The sequence below is a fragment of the Hypanus sabinus genome, chromosome 22 (genome assembly GCF_030144855.1).
Source record: "Hypanus sabinus isolate sHypSab1 chromosome 22, sHypSab1.hap1, whole genome shotgun sequence".
Classification (NCBI taxonomy): Eukaryota; Metazoa; Chordata; class Chondrichthyes; order Myliobatiformes; family Dasyatidae; genus Hypanus; species Hypanus sabinus.
In genome coordinates, this window is record NC_082727.1 from 56280623 (window position 1) to 56303620 (window position 22998).

The window sequence follows — 22998 nt, forward strand, 5'->3', positions numbered from 1 at the left end:
CTATTTTGCTGGAGATGTTTACTTTTAGTGCTCTATACTATATATACACTTGGCCACATTCTTGGTCTTCTGTAAATTTATTGAAAGCAGGACCACATGCTGGGTTACCAACCCTCCCAGAATGTCTCATCAAGGGAAATGTTGCAGATACTATTTCAGAAATGGGGTAACAGGTAGAAAAATAGTGTTAAATCAAGATTTTGAGATGGATTGACTGCCATACAAATAAATCATGCTTTTTGAAATGGTTAAAGGTAGCAAGCTCATTTAGTTAAGTGACTGTTGGTGGTAGAGGGTCAGACGTAGAGGTTTACAGATCTATACTCTACAAATATGCTAACAATGATGTGCAACATGAAGAAACTCATACTTTTCAAACAATGTGAAGCAGCTTCACAACCTTCATCTCAGAAGCATGGGTCAAGCCACACTCAGACAAGAACAAGAAAACTCCGAGGAAGCAAAAGGGAAATTTTTAAGAGATTTTATAAATTATCATTATAATCAGGACATATTTCTAATTGCTCTGTGAAGACACTGGTGTTTTATATCAATACTTTATAGACACAATACAACAAAGTGTGCTGGAATTTGCCAGAGAGATAAGCAGATACAGAAATACAAATTCTTTAGTGGTGCACAGCATCTAAAAATTGCACGCCAACCAGTTTATAACTTCGGATGTACAGTACATGAGATTTAGCTACAATGAACTACCTGTATCTATTGGACTTATTAATGCAACTTTATCAAATTATCCCTGCCAAAAGACAACATTTCATCGTAGCCAAATCAAGGCCATGAATGATATCAGAATCATCTAAGGTACTGCACGTGGCCACTGAGAGGGCTTTCTGTAGGGAAGACTTACTTCTCCAATTACAAAATAAGTAGAACATCTACAATGATGTGAAAAGCTGTATTTTGTTAGAAAAGTTCATTGGTTTTTTTTGGATCGATCAGTAGTGAGAATGTACCTTTTACGCCAGGAAAAGAAAACATAGTTCCATATAAATGAATCATCTACTTTGTTCATGTTTATCCCCAATTTCTAGAAATAAACCAGTGTGGAAAGAACATTAAATCCATTTAATATTCATGAAAGGAGGATCACGTGTCGGGTTACAACCCTCCCAGAATGTCTCACTATGGAATGTTGCAAATATAATTTAACAAATGGATCACAAATGTTTGTTATAATAATGATTGTGTACTAGTAGAATTTGGTCAACATTGGAATCAAACTCACAGAAAAAACATACCAGCACTTTTGCTCAGAAGATTGCAAGCATAATATGTAATGTTACATAATGACTGTAATGCCTGGTTCCAATATTTTTTAAGTTCTTTGTATTTTACACCTTTTTCTTCATTCTCCTTTCTCTAGCTTCTCTTCAGACGTCTGAAACTCTTGGCTTGAGAGGAAGTCAAATCATCTATTTTACTGTGTATGACTTTGGTCTTTTCTGACACCATATCTGCTCTGACCTTTTTAATGGTACTACTAGTTCCTGGTTATGCACCCATCTGGACCACACCACAAAGTTGTTTTACCTCCCTTGATATTACTAATTTGTAGCAGATTAAACACTGAATTAAGAACAAGGTCCAGTTACAGTATCAGATATTTCATTTTACAAATCATTCATCCATATTTCACATTTCAATACATCTAATTTTTCAAGCAACAATACAGTTACTTGTGTATAGTTAAACAGAAAGGAAGCTCGAAATGCGATGACTGATACTGTAAAACATTTTCTGATTATGTTGTAGGTCCGCAATCCTTGCCTACGTTTGTCAAAGCGATAACTGCACAGGGAATGCTGACTGTGAGATCCTCTATGGGAACTTATAAAAATATTATAGCTAAGAATATTATAGAGAAAGAAGTTAGGCATAAACAAAATTGTCACCATATCAAAAATCTAGATACGCCAGAGAACACTGCATGAAGAACCTCCTATATGCATTTGGTTGATTTTCACCGCAACAATTGGAATGTAATTTATTTAGGTCAGAACTGGAACTTAACATTCAAAACACTATATTCTCATCATGGACCAGGCAAGGTAACCTTTGAAGCTGAAGAGGGCCAGTGTATTTTCAAAGGTTAGCATCTTCAAGTCATGAAACAGTTTTATCCTCTTTGCTCTGGTGCAGCTCCTTAAGTAGTTCAGCTCCTGCATCCCCTGCTTTTGTGGCAAAGAGAATCGCACCTTGCTTCAGATTCAGCATCTTTAAATACCTTGCATAATCTGCATAAACTGCATTGCAAAATTTCTGTAAACCTTTATTAAGGAAAATGCTTCAAAGCATAGCTATATATTGCTATTATGAAGACATTCTAAAAGATTTATTGTGGGTAATTAGATAGGCACTCAAAATGTTATTATTGCTTGAATATATTTCTTAATTGATACGGTTCTTAAATCAGTTTACTTTAAAGACAGCTATTAATAATACAATTATTTACTATTTGGAATATGATTCTTTGGTATAACAACTCTTTTGTCAGAAGAAACACGAAAGCACAAGTAAAACACAAAACACAAGTATTTCTTGTGAAACACTTCCACAAGAAAACTCTACACAGATCAAAATTCACTTACCCAACAATGTAATTTTTGAAATGACTGGGTTTCCAGATTTAAAGCAAAGGAATACTCTACATGTGTATTACTCCAGATGAGCAATGACATTGAGCAAAATTACAGTTCAAAGATTCAAAGTATATTTATAATAAAAGTATATGTGTGCAGCATACAACTCTGAGATTCGCCCTCCCATGGGCAGCCACAAAACAAAGAAACACCATGCAACCAGTTCAAAGAGGACATCTAACACCCAACGCACAAGAAAAAGAACAAATTGCGCAAATGACAAGTAGCAAGTGAACAACACATAGAATAGCAAACATCAAACTAGGAGTCCAGGAGTATTCAGTTTAGTTCAGCTCAGCACCACACCCCTAGCCAACTGCAAGCCGCACAGCCAGTCTTTGATCGTTCCGATGAAACCACACAAAAACAGAAAAAAAGTAACCAGAATCCAGAACTACATGCAACATGAACCTCAATGTACCCCAAAATTAGTTCGCAGCCATGGGCCTCATCAATCAATCCTTGTAAACTTTGATAATAAAAACATAAAATGCTGCTATCACACCCCCTCAACATAATACCCAACTAATATTAATGAAAAAATATTCAACTTCCTCAACACCGCACAAACAAATATCTGCAGATTTATAACATATGCTCTGGTGTCAAGGAAAACTGTAAACCCAAGGCTCAGCAGTGCTTCACAGATTCTACTAGCCCAGCAGCCGTGAGAAAATGGTTGAACAGCAAGAATGCCCCCAGGCAGGAACACAAATTACATCAGGCCAAAACTTGTCATCTTCTGCATAGCCATTCCTTTTGGAAAGATATTTTAATAAATGTACTTCTATGTCTTATACTATATATAAAAATGCTTGGAATCATTGCTTTTTGTAAATTCTCTTGTCAGAATATAAACTAAGGGATACTGTGAGAAGCTTAAATCAGCTTGAAACTTGAGTGTGAATTAGTTCAGATAGAAGACATAATTTTAAAGTAACTTTCATCCAGATAAATGATTATCTACTTTCTGTGGCTGTGAGCCCATTATATTTCAAAGTTCAAGTAATTTTATTGAGGCATCTGTTAGTCTCGCGAGACCATGGATCTGCACCTGGAGAGTCTTGCTTCAGTCTGTGTTGGTAGAGCAGTGTGGCTGTACAGGCCCACAGGGGAGTGACAGTCTCGGCTTCAGCAACTGCACTTGAAGGTGCTGTCCTCCGGTGTTGTCTTGGTGCTGTTTTTCAGCAAGTGCATTTTTCCTCATTTTTCTTCAGCAGCAAGCCTCAGCTTCTCTTCTCTTTTTAGACCTCTGCGCAGTTCCAGCCACAAGCGAGAGCAATCACTTGCAATGTCCCCCCACCTCTCGATGTTCATGTTCAGTGACTTCATGTCTCTGTTGCAGACATCTTTGAAATGAAGATTGGGCCGCCCTTGTGCTTTCTTGCTGAGGCCAGTTCCCTGTACAGCAGGTCTTTTGGGATCCTCCGGTCTGACATGTGGTGTATGTGGCCCAGCTAGCAGAGGCTGGCTATCTGCGCGCGGGCCAGGATCTCATTGCTGGTGACTCGGTCAGTCCAATTGACGTCCAGGATGTGAAGGTAGAAGGCATTGAGATGCTGCTCTTGTCTGGAGTAGAGGCTCCAGGTCTCGCTGCCGTAAAGCACTGTGCTGAGGATGCAGGCCCTGTAGACTGCAGTCTTGGTGTGCGTTGTCAGCTTTCTGTTCTCCCAGACTCTCTTTGTCAGTCTGGTGAATGTTGAGGCTGCTCGTCTGATGCGTCTGTTGATCTCGGGGTCTAGGGAGAGATTGTCTGTGACGGTGGAGCCAAGGTATGTAAACTCGTGAACTACCTCCAGCTTGTAATGGTTGATGGTAATGGCAGGGAGGTGCTCAACAACTTGGCCCAACATGTTGGTCTTCAGACTGATGGTCAAGCTGAAGTCCTGGCATGCTCTTGAGAAGCTGTCCATGAGGCGTTGCAGTTGCTCTTCAGAGTGTGTTGCCAGTGCCATGTCGTCTGCAAACAACACATGTCCGATGAATACTTCACGAACCTTGGTTTTCGCCCTCAACCGGGACAGAAACAGGCTACATATATGTCTTCATATGCAACCCTGAGATGTATTTTTGTGGGCAAACTGAAAAAATCCATAATAGAATAATAACCATAATAGAATCAATGATAGATGGCACCAATTTGGGCTTTCAGACAGCCTGCAAAAACCAACTGTGCAAATACAAAAAGAAATAATAATAATAAAAAATAAATAAGCTTTAAATACCAAGTACATGAGATGAGTCCTTGAAAATGACTCCATAGGTTGTGGGAACATTTCAATGATGAGGCAAGTGAAGTTGAGTGAAACTACCCCCACTGGTTCAGGAGTCTGATGGTTGAGGGGTAATAACTGTTGTTGAAGTTGGTGCTGTGAGTCCTGAGGCTCCTGGATCTTCATCCTGATATTTGTAGAGGACTTCAACAATGGTACCTCCAGACTGGTCAGAGTGACTGGTTCGGTAATTGCCAGTTTGATAACATAAAAAGGGAATTTTTATCAGCACAAACTCAATTAAAATGTGAGCTTTATGTCTTTATGTTACACTTGGCACTAACTGAGATTTAACTTTGACAAGAGGGTTCAAACAAAATTACACCAACTCAAATTCAATTTTAATATAAACTAAAAAAATGTGTTAAAACCTAAATATGCGGGAGACAGCTTGGCTGTTAAAGTTTAGTTAGCACATAAAGACAAATCAACTGGCAAAATCTTTGGGTGTACTAGTAGAAATAAATCAAGCATTTTGTAAGCTCAGAATTTACACTTACTTCACATCTACATGTCTACTAAGAATATGCTCTATGTTTCTAACTCATCTATGTACTGAATATAAGCATATCAATCTTTTCATGAATAAATATGTACAGACTATGGAAAAATAGGAGCAGGAAGCCATTCGCCTTTTGGGACTGCTCCACCATTTGATACAATCATGGCTGATTTTCTATCTCTATACTACATTCCTGCTCACTCCACATTCACCTTATGGAAAGAGCTGCTGACTGAATCCAAATTAATGGGGCTGGAAGACAGTGAAGTCGTGACATAGTCCAGGAATTAGCTCAAAATCTGGTACTGTTTCTGTGATGTTTGGGGTGATTGGGGTGGGGTGTGTGGGAACAAACTTTAGAAAGTCTCAAATGCAAGCTGTGAGAAGCAGCTATGAAACAACAGTGTTATTAAATCTGGCCACTAGGGTGCATGAATATTCAAAGAGCCAACTTTTACTATAATGTGGTAAAACAGAGGTTTTGAATGATTTGTTGACATCATAAGTTGTCTACTACATATGGTATGGGCTTGGCTTGGTTCAAAGGAGATGGCAGGTGCTGGAAAGCTTGAAAGCTTCAATTTCCTCATTTCAAGTGATCAATATTTATTAACATTGCCTCAGTCAGCTGACACAGTTATCAGACAGGAAAGGGGAAGAGAACTGATGTGTTGTTTGGCAGCAGGGTTCAAAGGAAACTGCAGTTTCCGTTGGCTGCACAGTGGGATTTTACCTTGAAAGTGGGATAACTAAGCTAACGCTCCAACAGTCAGGACAGACAGGGTTTGAAGGTAAGACACTTCTGTCTGCATTCAGTGCAGGACTGTTCTCTCCCAAAAACACTGCAGTCAGGCCAAGTGGATTTATCCCTCCCCAAGGGAAGTCAACAAGTCAATAACTCAGCCAGGGAGTAAACTGGTCAGTTATGGAACATAATTTCTCATAAGATCATTGGCGAACTCACAACTTGAAAAGTCACAACTACAACACAGGAGTTACCTCATAGCTAGAAGGGGTAAATATTTAGAAAGGGAATCCCAGTATTAGCTGCTGCAATAAGCTTATTATCATCTCTCAAGTTCAAACAGGCCTTTCATTACAGAGTAAGAAATACTGGTTTGCTGTCGTATTACTGGTCCATTGTAAAATTAGAGGGGTGAGGGGTGAGGAGTCTCCTGTCTTGTTTTTTTTATTTAGAGTATGGAATTTTCCTTTTCATCCCTTTGAGCCACACCGCCAGCAACCCCCAATTTAAGCCTAGTTTAATCACAGGATAATTTACAACAACCAACTAAACTATTACCTGGTACATCTTTGGACTGTGGGAAGAAATTCAAGTAACTGGTTACATGAGGAGAATGTTACAGATGGTGCCAGAACTGAACTTGAACTCTGGAACATCCTCAGCTGTAATAGCATTGCGCTAACCACCACACTACCATGGTGCCCCAATCTTCATATCTTCTGTACCTAGAATCCTATCTACATCCTTCTTACAAATATTCACTGGTTGCTACTCTCTTACCTGAAGTGGGCCCCTTAACCCTTCCACCAAGCTTATTGCTGTCAGTTGCTAGGCAAATTGAATGCCTTTGAATGGATTTGACATTCGCAAATGTACAAAAACAGATAAGTATTTAAATTAAAAGCACAATTAAACTAACACGTGTTTCTTTCTTCAGCCACTTCATCCAAACAAGGTCAATAGGCCTTCCTAACATTCACTAACCAGCACCTGGAACAGACTGGAGGCTCTGTCCACTAACAGTAGTTGCTGGAAAATTGGTGGAAAGTTATGTTCTCCCACCAAATTCTAAGAGTTCAAAGCAGAAGATTAACAATGCAAATGCTCAGGTCTTCCTCCTCAATTCTGGAGTCTGACTTACTGGTCAGTTACATAGGTAATAAATGACCATTCTGACTGGAACTGCCAATGCTTAAACAGGAGGTCTGGGCTTTTGTTTTCAATTTAAAAGCAAGGAAACTGATGATAAATTCATGTCATGAAGTTTGTTTGTACAGAATAATGAACACATGGAAACATGTTCTGGGCCAAAATCCTTGGACTAATTTAAGGAACAGGTGAACACCTGTGCTTCACAGGGCTTACATTCTCTCGGCTCTCATTCTCTGAAGGAAAACAGTCTGCCTCAACTTTTGACTTTACAGTAAACTACAAAGAATTGGAGAGAAAACTCCAGCGATAAAACATGGAACTGTTCCTCAGATATTTACAATTTTATCATTTTCATGAGAAGGATATCTGTATTTTCATTCATTTCAAGAACTTCATATTTGAGACAAGCCTCCAAGAATATTGCAGCTCTGTCAAAATAACGCATGCTGAAATTTAAAAAGAAAATATACTTTAGCCCATAAGAAATAACAAATAAATGCCATAATAGTGTGCAAATTCTTGAGAAGCTTAGAAAATTAGAATTTGCCTGCAATTCCAAACATCTAGCTGTTGGATCTCAGTCTGCAAAACTCCTTCCCTTTCAACAGCTTCAGGATATTTTTGTAATCGTGTGGACAATCTGTTCCCAATTACTTTCCTCATGCATAAGTTTTCTGTTCCCAGCTCTAGCTTTTATAACATCTGCTCATTTACACATCATTCTGGTTCTAACATTTTCACCATAAGCGTTCCTGCCATTGCTTTCCATCTTATGCTCAATCTTTGCTAGTCAAGTGAAAGAACAGCTGGGATATTCTTGTTGCCTCAGGAGCACCTTCCACAAAGATTACTTACAAAAGAATACTGATCGTCACTGAACACACATCATCTTTGACTTACCTTTGAAAGGGAAAAGTCATAGGGAAAAGCTGAATAGGTTAGGACTTCATTCTCTGGAGTGTAAGAAAATGAGGTGAGATCTTTTAAAGGTATATAAAATTGAGGATAGATAGATGCAAGCTTTTTCTCGAAGTTGGGGTGAAACTACAACTAGAGGTCATAAGTTTAGAGTGAAAGGTGAGGTATTTAAGGGGAACCAGAGGGGATGGTGTGAGTGTGAAATGAGCTACCTGCAGAAGACCAGAATGTGGGCTCAATTACAACACTTAAGAGAAGCTTGGGTCGTACAAGGATGAGAGAGGTATGGGGACGCTATGGTCTGGGCGTGTGTGACAGACAGTGCTCGGTAAACACACTCCTTACACATACGCTTTCATGCACACACACATAAACATTGCCTTGTCACTCTGCTGTTGTGCTGCCTTCAATGTCTTCCCCGGCATATTCTCACAATGGTCATAAACCCAGTTACCATGCTTGGGTTGGTTTTCTCCTGCCTTTCCTGCCATACAATCAGAATACTCAATTTCTTTAGTAATGGGTAAGTGTAAATATGAATATGTTGTGTACGACGGCTAGGTCAGCAGCAGGAGTAGGCCACAGCAATGACATTTTTCGCAGGTCACCGATGCTTGTTTCAAAGTGCAGAAGGGGCAAGCAGGGGGGCCATTGTTGGAAGTAAGGAGAGTCAGACACTGTCCCAAAGGAGGCTTTAGCTTGAAAGCAGCATTGGCTCTGGGTAAGTTTCAGTTAAGGTTCCTTTTTTTCCTCTTATTGTACCTGATGAAGTAAATGGCTGTTGCGTGTGTTTTTCATGACGGATGTTGGAGTCCTGGGAGACCTAGGATCTCCCAGGGAACTACATCTGCATGGAATGCATCTGGCTACTGCTCCTTGAAGACCGTGTTGGGGATATGGAGCAGCAGCTGGATGACCTTCAGCTTGTACAGGAGAGTGAAGAGATATTTGATCAGAGTAACAGGGAAGTAGGCACCCCAAAGTTGCAGGAGGCGAGTAGCTGGGTGACTGTTGGGAGGAATGGAAACATGAATAGGTAGCGAGCACAGAGCACCCCTGTGGCCATTCCCCTCAATAATAAGTATACAGTTTTGGATACTGTTGTGGGGGTTGGCCTCCCAGGGGAATACCATGGAGACCGGGGTTACTGGCACTAGAAAGATGTGACCTAAAATCAGAAGATGTTGAATCCTTGTAGGTTGAATTAAGAAACCGCAAGGGTAAGAGGACTCTGATGGCAGTTATATACAGGCCTCCCAACAGTAGCTGGGATTTGGACCACAGATTACAACAGGAAATAGAAAAGGCATACCCAAAGGGCAATGTTTTACTTCCCCTGGTGTGGCAGGGAAAGAGGGAGAAGAGGGGAGTGGTAGTGATAGGGGATTCAATAGCCAGGGGAACAGACAGGAGTTTCTGTGGACGTGAACGGGACAATCGAATGGTATGTTGCCTCCCAGGTGCCAGGTCAGGGACATCTTGGAATGTGACCACAACATTTTGGGGAGGGTGGGAGAGCAGCCAGGAAGGAAAAGCAAGAAGGGCCTGAAAAGAGAATTTAGAGAGCTAGGTAGAAAGCTGAGAAGCAGGACTTCCAGGGTAGTAATTTCTGGATTGCTGCCTGTGTCACACACCAGTGAGGGATGATTTGGCAGATTAATGTGTGGCTGAAAGCTGGTGCAGCGGGCAGGGCTTCAGATTCTTGCATCATTGATATCTCTTCTAGGGGAGGTATGACTTGTTCAAAAATGACGTGTTGCACCTGAACCCAAGAGGGACCAATATTCTGTCAGGCAGGTTTGTTAGAGCTAGGGGGGTAGGAACCGGAGTGAAGGGACTCAGGACAGGATGGATGGTAAAAAAGCAAAGATAACTTGCAGCCAGGAAGGGCAGGCAGATGATAGGACAAAATTGAAAACAGCTGGATGAGTAACTATGCATTAGAGATGCAGAATCAAAAAGGCTAGCAAATGTAGCACTCAAAGTGTTATATTTTAATGCATGGAGTATAAGAGATAGGGTGGATGACCTTGTTGCTCTATTATAGATTGTCAGGTATGATGCTGTAGCCATCACTGAATTGTGGCTGAAGGGTGGTTGTAGTTGGGAGCTGAACGTCCAAGGTTACACGTTGTATCTGAGGTTGCAGAGGCAGCGGCTCGGCTCTGCTGGTAATTAATGGCATCAAATCAGTAGAAAGGTGTGACATAGAATCAGAAGGTGTTGAGTCCTTGTGGGTTGAGTTAAGAAACTGCAAGAGTAAAAGGACTCTGATGGCAGTTATATACAGGCCTTCGAACTGTAGCCGAGATGTGGACCACAGATTACAAAAGGAAATAATCATGGGAGATTTCAACATGCAGGTCGATTGGGAAGATCAGGTTGGAACTGGATCTAAAGAGAGTGAGTTTATTGAATACCTACGAGACGGCTTTTCAGAGGAGTTTGCTGCTGAGCCTACTAGGGGATCAGCTATACTGGATTAGGTGCTACATAATGAGCTCAAAATAAAAGAACACTTAGGAGGCAGTGATCACAATATGATTGAATTCAACTTGAAATTTGATAGGGAGAATGTAAAGTGTGACACAGCAGTATTTCAGTGGAGTAAAGGAAATTACAATGGTTAAGAGAGAGGAGTTGGCCAAAGTAAACTCAAAGGATATGCTGGCAGGGATGACAGCAGAGCAGCAATGGTGCGAGTTTCTGGGAAAGTTGAGGAAGGTGCAGGATAAATGTATTCCCAAAACAAAGAAATACTCAAAGAGCAAAATAGTACAACCGCGGTTGACAAGGGAAGTCCAACTAATGTAAAAGCAAAAGAGAAGGCATACAACATTCCAAAAGCATACAAAAGCAAACATCTGTGGGAAGACAGAATGGGAAATTTTTAAAACCCTACAGAGAGCAACTAAAAGAATCATTAGGAGGGAAAAAATGAAATATGAAAGCAAGCTAGCAAACAATATCAAAGTGAATAGAAAAAGCTTTTTCAAGTATGGAAAAAGTAAAAGAGAGTTGAGAGTGGATATAGGACCAGTAGAAAGTAAGACTGGAAAAATAATAACGGGGGACAAGGAGATGACAGATGAACTAAATGAGTATTTTGCATCAGTCTTCACTGTGGAAGAGAATAGCAGTGCGCCAGATGTTGAAGGGTGTGAGGGAAGATAAGTGAGTGCAGTTGCTATGACAAGGGAGAAGGTGCTCAAAAAGCTGAAAGACCTGAAGGTTCTTAAGTCTCACAGGCCAGATAACTGCACCCCATGGTTCTGGATGAGGTAGCTGTAGAGATTGTGGAGGCACTAGTAATGATCATTCAAAAATCATTGATTTCTGACATGGTGCCAGAGGACTGGAAAATGTCACTTCACTCTTTAAGAAAAGAGAAAGGTAACAGAAAGGAAATTATAGACCATTTAGCCTGACCTCAGTGATTGGTAAGATGTTAGAGTCAATTGTTAAGGATGAGGTTATTGAGTACTTGGTGACACCGGACAAGATAAAACAAAGTCAGCATGGTTTCCTGAAGGGAAAATCTTGCCTGACAAATCTGTTGGAATTCTTTGAGGAGATTACACGTAGGATAGATAAAGGGGATGCAGTGGATGTTGTATATTTGGAATTTCAGAAGGCATTTGACAAGGTGATACACATGAGGCTGCTTAGCAAGTTAAGAGCCTATGACATTACCTGATTGGTAGGAGCCAGACCAACAGGCTTGTCAGTGAGTGGGGAAAAAAGGATCCTTTTCTAGTGGTGGTCCTCAGGGGCCAGTGTTGGGACTGCTTCTTTTTATGCTGTATTATAAATGATTCAGATGATGAAATAGATGGCTTTGTAGACAAGTTTACAGATGATACGAAGATTGGTAGAGGGGCAGGTAGTGTTGAAAAAACAGGCAGGCTGCAGAACAGTTTAGACAGATTAGGAGAACGGGTAAGAGAGTGGCAAATGAAATACAATGTTAAAAAATGCATGTCCATGCACTTATACATGCGTAGACAATCTTTTAAACAGGGAGAAAATCAAAACATTTGAGATGCAAAGGGACTTGGGAGTCCTTGTGCTGAATACCCTAAAGGTTAACTTGCAGGTAGAGAAGGTAGTGAGGAAAATAAATGTAATGTTAGCATTCATTTCAAGAAGTCTAGAATACAAGAGCAGGGGTGTGATGATGAGGCTTTATAAGGCACTGGTATAAACAGTTTCGGGCTCTTTATCAAAGAAAAGATGAGCTGGCATTGGAGAGAGTTCAGAGGAGGTTCACAAGGATGGTTCTGGGAATGAAAGATGAGGAACTTTCTGGGTCAGTACTCGCTGGAATTTAGAAGGATGATGGAGGATCATTAAAACATTTCAAATGTTGAAAGGGCTAGACAGAGTACATGTGGAAAGGAGGTTTCCCATCGAGGGGAATTTAAGACAAGAGGGCACAGCCTCAGGATAGAGGGGTGCCCATTTAAAACAGAGATGCAGAGAAATATCTTTATGCACAAGGTAATGAATCTGTCGAATTTATTATCATAGGCAGCTATGAAGGCCAGGTCATTGGGTTAAAGGTAGAGCTTGATAGGCTCTTGAATGGACATGGTATCAAAGATTATGGAGAGGAGACAGGATGTTGGGGCTGAGGAGGGAAAAAAAAGATCAGCCATAATAGAATAGCAAAGCAGACTCAATGGACCAAATGGCCCAATTCTTATGGTTTTATGGTCTTATGGTATACTGTATTTAAGGTAGATACTTCTGTTTATTTTGTAATATGGCTGTAACTTCATTGTGGGGTGCAACAAAATCTAATTCATGTGTAGTCTTAAGATAACTTTGTGGGTAACTAAATAAGCTATGTCCTTGTGCCTAACACACAGGGACTTGGTTCTCAGTAGGGTGGAGTGAGAGGTATGGGGGAGAGAGGGAGGGGTTGTGGTAGGGGTGGGGGTGGGGGAGAGAGAGGAGAGGGAGGAGAGAGGGATGGAGGAGGAGAGAAGGGGAGGGGAGAGAGAAGGGGAGGGGAGAGAGAAGGGGAGGGGAGAGAGAAGGGGAGGGGAGAGAGAAGGGGAGGGGAGAGAGAAGGGGAGGGGAGGGGAGAGGGAGAGATAGAACAGGACTGTGGGACTGCCAGGAGATCTCACTGGACAAAGTAATGAAACTATTATTGTACTTTCTGGCAGATATCCTTTTGTAAATATTGGCAGTTTTCTTTTTACTATTTTCACCTATTTTTGGAAGTTTGATTTTGATGCACCTAATAAGCACCCTTGCACTAAAATGCTAAGTGACTCCAGCTATTTATTGTTTGATCATAACCCACATATCTAACAGTGTGGGCTGCTGGGCCTAGGCACAGAAACAGGTTATCATGGAATGGATGTTCTGTGCTATAGTACTGTATGACTGGAACACAGTCACTTGGCTCTGTCATATCACCTAGAAATTTAATATTCTGAAAGGTGTTCTCCAAATCATAGAACCATTTAATAAGTTATTCACATTTAATTAACTTACTGATTAGGAGCTACTGTTTGGTACATTTAACAATTAAGTTATATTTCATTTGAATACAGAATCAGAATGCAAAGAACAAATTTAATGCCTCAATAGCATCTCTCTTTTAGAAAAAGTGTTTGCCACCTAGGACTACATCTCATCCTTATCCCCAGGTGCCCAGAAAGACTTTCCTTTAAGTATTTGTCTCTCTCCTACTGACAGTCATCTCAGAGTTCTGTTGTATCACCCGTTCAGACAGTACACTGAAGCTCATAACAGTTCATTGTAAGAGAAGCTTCTGCTAGACGTCTCTAGTGTTTTGCTTCACATCTCCATTTTCTGCTAAAAGAAAACCTTCTGTCACTTGAAATAGCTTTTTCCTTATTTACTCTTTCAAAGCGCTTCAAGGGCCTGAACACAATCATCAAATCTCTTCCTTTCCAAGAACATATCTCACCACAATTTGAAAACAAAAAAATAGCAAATGTGTCAGAAAGTACCTTCTAATAAGTAAATTTCAGTATGAATTCAATACTTTTTCTTTTTGTTTTCTGTGATTATTAACTGGTCTTGTTCAGATGCAATAGTTGCCACTTTGTCCAACAATGCATTTGAATATAGATGCCGGTAGACTGCCCACATTACTTACCTATGAAGCATTTCAGCAACTTTGCTAAAACAGCCCAGTGAAAGGAGGACGAGGATGGCTTTGGACTTTTGATTCACCTGTGGAGAACAAAGATGATCCACCCACCGCTTCAGCACTTCCGCACACTCCTCTGTGTTTAGACGCACCTTCATTAGAGAAATTAAGAAGGCAGTAAATATTTTTTCTAAATCTTTCCAGAATAACAGCAAAAGATGTGACAGTACATTCAGTTAAGAAATAGGTATTTGCATGAATATGAGAAAGTCTGCAGATACTGGAAATCCAAAGCAACACACATAAAATGCTGGAGGAACTCAGTGGGTCGGGTAGCACCAATAGAAAAGAATAAACAGACCACTCCTCAGTTCTAAGAAGGAATGGGGAAGATGGCAGAATAAAAAGTTGGGCTGAGGGGAAAGAGGCTGGCTAGCAGGTGATAGGTGATGCCAGCCAGGTGGGAAAGGTCAAGAGCTGGAGAAGCAAAAATCTGTTAGGAGAGGAGAGTGGACCATGGGAGAAAGGGAAGGAGGAGGGGACCCGGGGAAAGTAATAGGCAGGTAAGAAGTAGTAAAAGGCCAGAATGGGGGATTGAGAGGGTGGGGGGATTTGTTTACCGGAAGGAGAAATCAATATTCATGCTATCAGTTTGGAGGTTACCCAGACAGAATATAAGTTGTTGCTCTTCCACTCTGAGGATGGCTTCATCTTGGCACAAGAGGTGGCCATGGAATGACATGTTGGAACTTCAGAGTACTATCATTTACCTAGAGAAGCAACCTCAGAGTCATAGAATTGTATAGCACAACACAAGCAGGCCCTTTGACCCAGCTGCTGCATGCCACTCAAAGTGCGTTCCCTGTGATAGCTCCTTTTGTCTGAATTTGGCCCTCTAAACCTTTCCCATCCATGTACCTATCCAAATGTATTTTAGATATCATAATTGCACCACCTCCATGACTTCCTCTGGAAGCTTATTCAATATACCCACCACACTCTGTGCAACTGGCAGACAAGATTAAATTAAAATTATTCCTACACAGAAGGCAGGCTTATTTACTTGCTACGTGGTAGTCGACATTGGGGAAAGAACAGGCACAAATTCCAAAATGTGTTTATTGAATAAGTCTATTTTTGAAATTTAACATTAAACAACTGTATGCTAATATTTGAAACATTTTCACTTGAACATCTTTCAACAAGTTGAAAGTACCTACCCCACATATTTTAAAATGTAATAGAACAGCAGAGAAAACTGAATGTGACAAGTTCACATGACAACATCTTAAGTAATTAGTGCTAAATAGGCAATGTTTTGAGTATGCCTTTCATGTGACATATTCAAGTTGATACTTCTCAACACTTCTAGGTCTGTCAGGTTTTGATAACTAATGGATTAAAAAATGTGGTGAAACTGAGTTAACCACTTTATTAGATAGTAGACATCAAATTCAACATGAAAAAGCAGGTTGTCATATTAACTGGGTGGACTGACTTTTCTGATACACATGAGCACAAGCTTTTATGCCATTCATCCACAATACAAGTGATTCTTCTTTGCAAAAAAACTCAAGGAAATGCTTAAGAAAGCAAAATTATGAATGATCATAGTTAGAATTTCTGGAATTTGATTGCAGCTTTTCATAATTTTCTGTTGCAAACATTAATTAGAAGAACCAAGCTTGTTAAAGTAATGACCTCTTTTATATTTGGATTTTCTGGAAAAGGTTCCACTATCTCTCAGTGATTTATTATTGTTATACGTACGGAGCCACAGTGAAAATCTTGTCTTGCATTATTGTTCATAGAGATCTAATCATTTTCAGTGTTTGAGGCAGTACAAGGTAAAACAGGAGAATGTGCAGCATCTACAGAGTTTGCAGAGTGGGTAGACGATAAGGTGTGACGAGGATGGAGCTTGGTAGGTGATAGGTAGACCAAGAAAGGCTGAACAGTGGAAGGACAATGGAGCCACATAGGATGGTTTGGAAGGCAGTCATGGAAGCAGACAAGGGAAAGAAGTAGATGGGACCAGTTGGGAAAGGGAGATGATGGTGAAGTAGTGGACGGATGAGTGGGAACATATACAAGTACTGTAACCTGTTGTGTGAAAGGTGATAATGGGAACAGTTAATGGAAAGATGAAAGAATGGGCTGTGGGAAGTGATCTGGTGGCTGAAGTGTGTGGGAATGAGGTGGATGGATCCAGTAAGGAAGAATAACAAAAATTGGTGACAGAGAGCTGAGTGGGGGGGGGGGGGGGGGGGGGTTGGGTTAAAGAAAGGGAACATAAATCAGAGGACTGGGGATTGGATTGGAAGTAGCAAAAGATGGGAACACAGGAGGTGGGGTTACCTGAAATGGAGAAATAAAGTTTTCATATCATTGGATTGGAGATTACTCAGGTGGAATATAAAATGTTCTAATCTGCCTGGCAGTGGAGAAGGCCCGGTTCACCTGGGAATGGGAACGGAAGGGAAGATGAAATGGCATAGAATTGGGATTCTGGGATGGCTACTGTAAACAGCACAGGTACTCTAGTCTGCCTAGTTTGTGCTTTATCTCACCAATGCAGAGCTGACATTGAGAAAGAATTTGGGCTGCTTGAAGTACAAGACATTATGCAAAAAAAGTGTGCAGGTTAGGAGCTATTGCATAACTTAAAGGTCAACAGTGGAGGGTGGAGGCAAGATGACTAGATAAACAATTATAACCAGGTCACATCTTACAGAGATGTAGTCATTAGTATTGACGTGGAGGGTGGAGGCAAGAGTCAGTATGAAACATAGAATAAATCAGATGTAATAAAGGATCCACGGGCAAGGAAACAAACATAAAGCTCGAATCTCTACGTTGTCCAGCTTGATTTCTGATGAGTTTAATGAAGGTGCGGTTCAGTTACTTCAGGACCTGTGACAACCAAAATATGTAGGTTTATTTTAATTGTCCTTAAATTTAAAGAACTTATTGGCTCTTCCAATCAGCAAAGTAACTGACTGGTGCAGCAACCACTTTAGATAATTGTGCCAGAAACAGGCTTAAACCTCAGGCTTCTCGATAAGTCCAGAAAGGGTTAACAGTAGAGTTAGCTAACATAATATACACAACCATTCTGGCACTATTAAATCAGATGCATTGTGGAGGTAAAGCCAATGAAAGTTCTTCAATTCCTGTGTATAATTGAAACTAAAGGACACCAGAATCTTGAAGATATACTACAGGGGCAGAAAAAGATTGAATTAGGAGCAAAAGAAAACAAATTGATAGCAATTACCACTTGCATTTGAGCTTGTGAATCACTTACTTTGGCAAGCCACGCGGCTCGATTCCATTCTCCATAAGTCTGCAGGTATCGACAAGCATCGGCAGCTTTATCTATTAGACAAAGTAGCTGTACACCCTCTGTAAGTGTAAACCCCCCCCCCAAAAAAATCAAAATACTGAAAATGGACATTAAACATCGAGTTGAATCATGAAATCAGTACAAATAGAAATAGATTCCTTTCTTCCATTAAAAGAACACTTTAGTGTTTTCCACGCGATTATGCTGTTGGTACTAACATTATTATACACATTAGTTTGATTTTCAGTTCGATTTAATTTGTTTATCCACAATTTTCTCACTCTCAAATCCCCCACTAAGACACACTTGTGTTGTATATTTAGGGCATTTAGCCTAATGTTATTGCTGGTTTGTCAGTTCTTTTGCTAATTCTCTGCCGTATTTGTTGCTAAGAATCTTTGTACCTCATTGTTATTTTTAGTGTACTACCTTTGACTCGTTTTTTTTCACAATGAATCCCACTTAAGTCGGAAACTAAAGGAGAAATCCAGTGATTCAACAGCACATTTTTAAGACTGGGACCAAAAAAGCCACTAAAGTTTCAAATTTGTAGCAGATGGCAAACGGATTTTATGAATTGCTGCTGGATTTGATAACTCTCTGACTGATGCTTGACAGAGAATGGCACCAGAGGGAATGCAATTACAGAGCAAAACAATACTTTTTCAGAAGACATCTTCCTGGCTGAAGATGAGAAAAACACAAAATGTGAGCTTGCTAAGTCAATACAAATGCACATTGTAATTTCAATGCTTACAATACAGAGTTTTTAAAAACGTTGGGGTCTAGATCAGAAGGCATAAATGGAGAATATTCTGATCATCATGCATTGAGCTTTTAATATTTAATTGAACATAACTTCTTTTATAAGGCACCAAATATGACAAACATTTAGGTCCAATGGGTGCCTCTGAAAATACTGCTAATATTCATATGGCTATCCGGTATAAGCAGCTTTTGGTATCCTAACGACTCTTCTAAGATTTCAATTATTTTCCTCAAATGCTTCACATGTTTTTGAAGATCAATTTGCTCAAGATTCATTGACTTACCAAGCATTTTCATCTGCTGCAATGCATCATATTGTCTGGGAAGAGACTCCAAACCTGAATTTTTTTCCTTCCTTTTCTAAACAACTTATCTACGAGTAGATTCATTGCCCAAGGAAGTGATTTTTTTCCAGACTTTTTTTAAGTGGCTCTCCCATGTGACCCAATATTAACAACACGTTCTGTAGTTTGCTATTATTTAAAAGAGCACTTTCTTTAAAAATCATCCTGCGACTCATCCAGGCCAGCACTTTGAAAAGCAAATCTCTAGAGTAGTGGAAATTTTAATCAAGTCTGGCATTCATTTACATCTCCCCACTTTAAAAGCCTCCAATGACATTAAGGCTAATCAGGAGAATCATATATATCTGAAAGCACATTCTACAGAACTTAAAAGCCATTACACATATTTGAATTTACCTCACCATTAGATTGTTACCTGCTAGCTTCCCATTTGCTATCATGTTGGTAGCCACCAATTTTATGGTGCTCTGGGAAGGACCTGACGAGGTTATGGTGGTAACTAGGCAGGCTTTCAAGGAGTCACAGTAATAGCTTGGATTTTCTGCACTGGTTTCCAGCAGCAATTGCACTGCCCTGTCCGTCTGTCAAATATAAACAGCACATTTCATTTTGTGAAGGGCAGATACATTTACCAATATTGCTATCTCCCATATGTCAATCAGTGAAGGTTGGCAACAACATCTCCTCCTCGCAGATATTCAATATAGGTACATCACAAAGCTGCATGCTTATTCCCCCTGACTGAATCTCTATGTACACTTGACAGTGTAGCCAAGCATTGCTCCAATGCCATTTTCAAGACTGCTGATGACACTACCAGAGTGATATAGGACAGCTGGTTAAGTAGAGATGCAACAAGAGCCTGAATGTTGACTTCAAGAAAGGGAAGGAGGTGAGCATGCACCAGTCTATATTGGGAGAGAGAGTCAACAGCATTAAATTCCTGAGTGTTAGCACATCAGATGACTTGTCCTGCATCCAGCATATAGATGCAATCACAAGAAAATCTTGCCAGCTTCTTTTCTTTCTTAGGGGTTAAGGAGGTTCAGCTACACACAGTAACAAACTTCTACAGTTGAACCAGTTTCACTGGTTGGATCTTGGTCTGCTGTAACAACTTAAATGTGCAGGAACGTAAGAAGCTACAAAGGTGAATGTACTCTACTCAATACATGATGGACTTATCCCTCCCCAACATCAGCAGTATCTCCAGGAGACACCACCTCAAGGAGGCCCATCCACCTAACATTCCCACTACCCAAGCCATATCATCTTTTCACAGTTATCATATGCTGGAGGTACAAAAGTCTGAAGTCCCACATTACCAGATTTTCCTTCCCTTCAACTTCAGTTCTTGAACAAACAGGCAAAATCCTAATCACTGTTACAGTTTGGCAGCACAAAGACAACTCTGATCAAATTGACCTTTTTTGTTCTGTGATTTTTTTCTTGTGCAAAATTTATGCCCAATTTATATTTTCCCTGTCAATGCTGTTTATGCGATGCTTGCCATGTTTCACATTGCATCTGTGCATACATGTTCTTACGCATATGATAATTGACTTTGACTTTATACGTCCAGGAGCTAACTTCACATCAGATGGATGAGTGGGGTCTGGAGGTATATAGTTCAGGTGCAGATAGATAGGACTAGGCTGAAAACTGGGTTAGCATGGACTTGGATGGGCTGAAGAGCCTGTTTCAGAGCTTATGTTATGTATGGATCTACTTATTTTAGAGCAATGACCCTCCTCAGCACGACGTATGATCTGGCATCTACGCATGCACATTGATCTGTTGGCTATGCATGTGTTGTTAAAGCCATCTCCCACATGCATGTACTTAATTGATATGTAGTTGCAAAAACACAACACTGTAGTACTCCATGATCTTAGCACAACAAACCATATAAGATGAATGAAGCTGAGTGAAGTTTTAGAATTTATATTTATTTGATACAGTTTGAAACCACAACTCATTTTCTGACAGAAATGCTCTTTTTACCTGTATTCCCTTCCCACTAGCAAAATATTTTATTTGGGGTATTGTTAACAAAAATACAAATAAAGGGCTTGAAAATTTTAAGCATCACACTGATAGCTTGCTTAGCATACAGGATGTACTGGCAGCAATCAGCCGTAGCATTTTATACAGAATAACCTACTGTTAAGTTTATTGCCTCACAGAAACCCCTGGGTTGGGAAAAACTGTACTGGGAAACAGATGGAGGGGGAAAACAGCATCTTCCATCACATGTTGACAAATACTATGGGATCTGGGTGGTCTGTCAAGAGAGAGTAGGTGCTGTCAGTCCCCAGCAGTGACCACACTTACTATGTTGATCAGGGTAGCCTTGACCCCATAATTTAGTAGCAGCGAGTGGCTCCCTGCCCAGCATCAGCCCTCTCAGGCAGCTCCTCCACACCAAGCCACATGCTGATTCACTAACGGTGAGAAGGTCACAGTTGGCAGGGGTTCACAGCAGGTTCCCTGCATACAGATTACCGGCACAGCAGCATGCAATCTTCCATTTTTGAAACCATGGGTAGCAATGGACCCTGACAGGAGGACCAAGAGCACTACACCAAATACCACTAATCAGAGAACCAGTGTAAGTTGATTCAGTTCCATCAACATTATAAACATTTTGTCAATAGTCAATGTCCCCTGTATGTCATTTTCATATCCCAGCACACAGGCAAATCCATCACTCTGATAAAATTGTCTGTGTCCTAATAACTGATATCAACACCAAATGGTTCTCCCAGTACTGTATAAAATGCTGTTCAAGAACTTACATAACATTTTACTCTGAAACTCTTCACGAAATTAATTCTCATAAGTTATGCTTCAATATTTTTATACAAATTAGGCACTTAGCAGATGACTACAAAAATATATTACACCATTAATAATGGGAATGGATGTACATTTCTTACCTGGCCTAATAAAAGTAACTGATCTGCACATTTCCTTGTGTGATCATACGTTGTCCTTTTCACTTCTTGCAGGTTAACTCGCTCAATCTGGGATCTCTAGGAATAAAATGGATGGGGAAACAAGAATTTATTCTTTAGATAAATGAAAATGTTACATTAGCACAAGAGATTCTGCAGATGCTAGAAATCCAGAGCAAGACACACAAAATGCTGGAGGAACTCAGCAGGTCAGGCAGCATCCATGGAAATGAATAAACAGTTGACATTTTGCGCCAAGACCATTCTGCAGAACTGGAAAGGAAGGGGAAAGTCACTAGAATAAAAAAGGTGAGGGGTGGGGAAGGGGGCTAGTTGAAAGGTGACAAGGTGAAGCCAGGTGGGTGGGAAAGGTAAAGGGCTGGGGTTGAAAAAATCTGATAGGGGAGGAGAGAGGAAGGGAAGGGGAAAAGAAGGGGAAGGAGGAGGGTCACCCAGGGGAGGTGATAGGCACATGAGAAGAGGTAAGATTGGGGGACAGAAGAAGAGGGGTAGGGGACAGACACCATGCAAACTGAAGTTGTTTTTGACATTTTTATTCAACTTCATTTCAGTATAAGCATCCAGTGGCATTTATAGAAATATTCCTGATTAAACTTAATCATGAAATTCTACAACATTGCTTGTCTCAAACAAGAGAAAATCTGCAGATGCTGGAAATCCAAGCAACACGCACAAAATGTTGGAGGAACTCAGCAGGCCAGACAGCATCTAGGAAAGAGTACAGTCAATGTTTTGGACCAAAACCCTGGAAAGAAAAAGCTGAGTAGAGTCAAAAGGTGGGAGGAGGAGAGAAAGAAAAACACAAAGTGACAGGTGAAACCTGGAGGGGGAAGGATGACGTAAAGAGCTGGGAACTTGACTGGTGAAAGAGACAGCAGGTCTCTCGCCATATCTCCTTGCCTGCCCGTCGGCTCACTCCTCCCCTCCTTTCTTTCTTCCGTGGCCTTCTGTGACAGGCAGTGGTGGGAATTGAACCTGGGTTGCTGATACTGTAAAGTGTTGAGCTAACAAATATGCTACCGTACTGCCCCAGGAGATCAAGACTCGCAAGGTGATGTGCAGCTCTATAACATCCTGGCTAGACCACAACTGGGGTACTGTTTTCCGTTCTGGTTGACTCACTATATGAAGGATACAGAAGCTTTAGAGAGGGTGCAGTGGAGATTTACCCGGCTGGATTAGCAAGCACATCTTGAGGGGAAAGGTTGAGTAAGT

General features: G+C 40.6%; 1 protein-coding gene across 4 annotated transcripts in view; it reads right to left on the reverse strand.

Annotated features, from left to right (window-relative positions):
* Window positions 1–451: 451 nt before the first annotated feature.
* wdr11 (WD repeat domain 11) overlaps window positions 452–22998 on the reverse strand; it is a 137713-nt gene continuing 115166 nt past the window's right edge. For 2 of the 4 annotated variants that reach the window (XM_059947808.1, XM_059947807.1), the window contains 6 exons: window positions 21745–21840; window positions 19221–19386; window positions 17694–17791; window positions 14393–14538; window positions 7701–7781; window positions 453–2284 (listed from right to left, as the gene is read on the reverse strand). In XM_059947808.1, the coding sequence (XP_059803791.1) occupies window positions 2128–2284; window positions 7701–7781; window positions 14393–14538; window positions 17694–17791; window positions 19221–19386; window positions 21745–21840 (744 nt within the window). In that variant the 3' untranslated portion in view covers window positions 453–2127. Of the gene's footprint in view, window positions 2285–7700; window positions 7782–14392; window positions 14539–17693; window positions 17792–19220; window positions 19387–21744; window positions 21841–22998 lie in introns of all 4 variants that reach the window. The other 2 variants (XM_059947806.1, XM_059947805.1) reach the window with 2 other exon arrangements.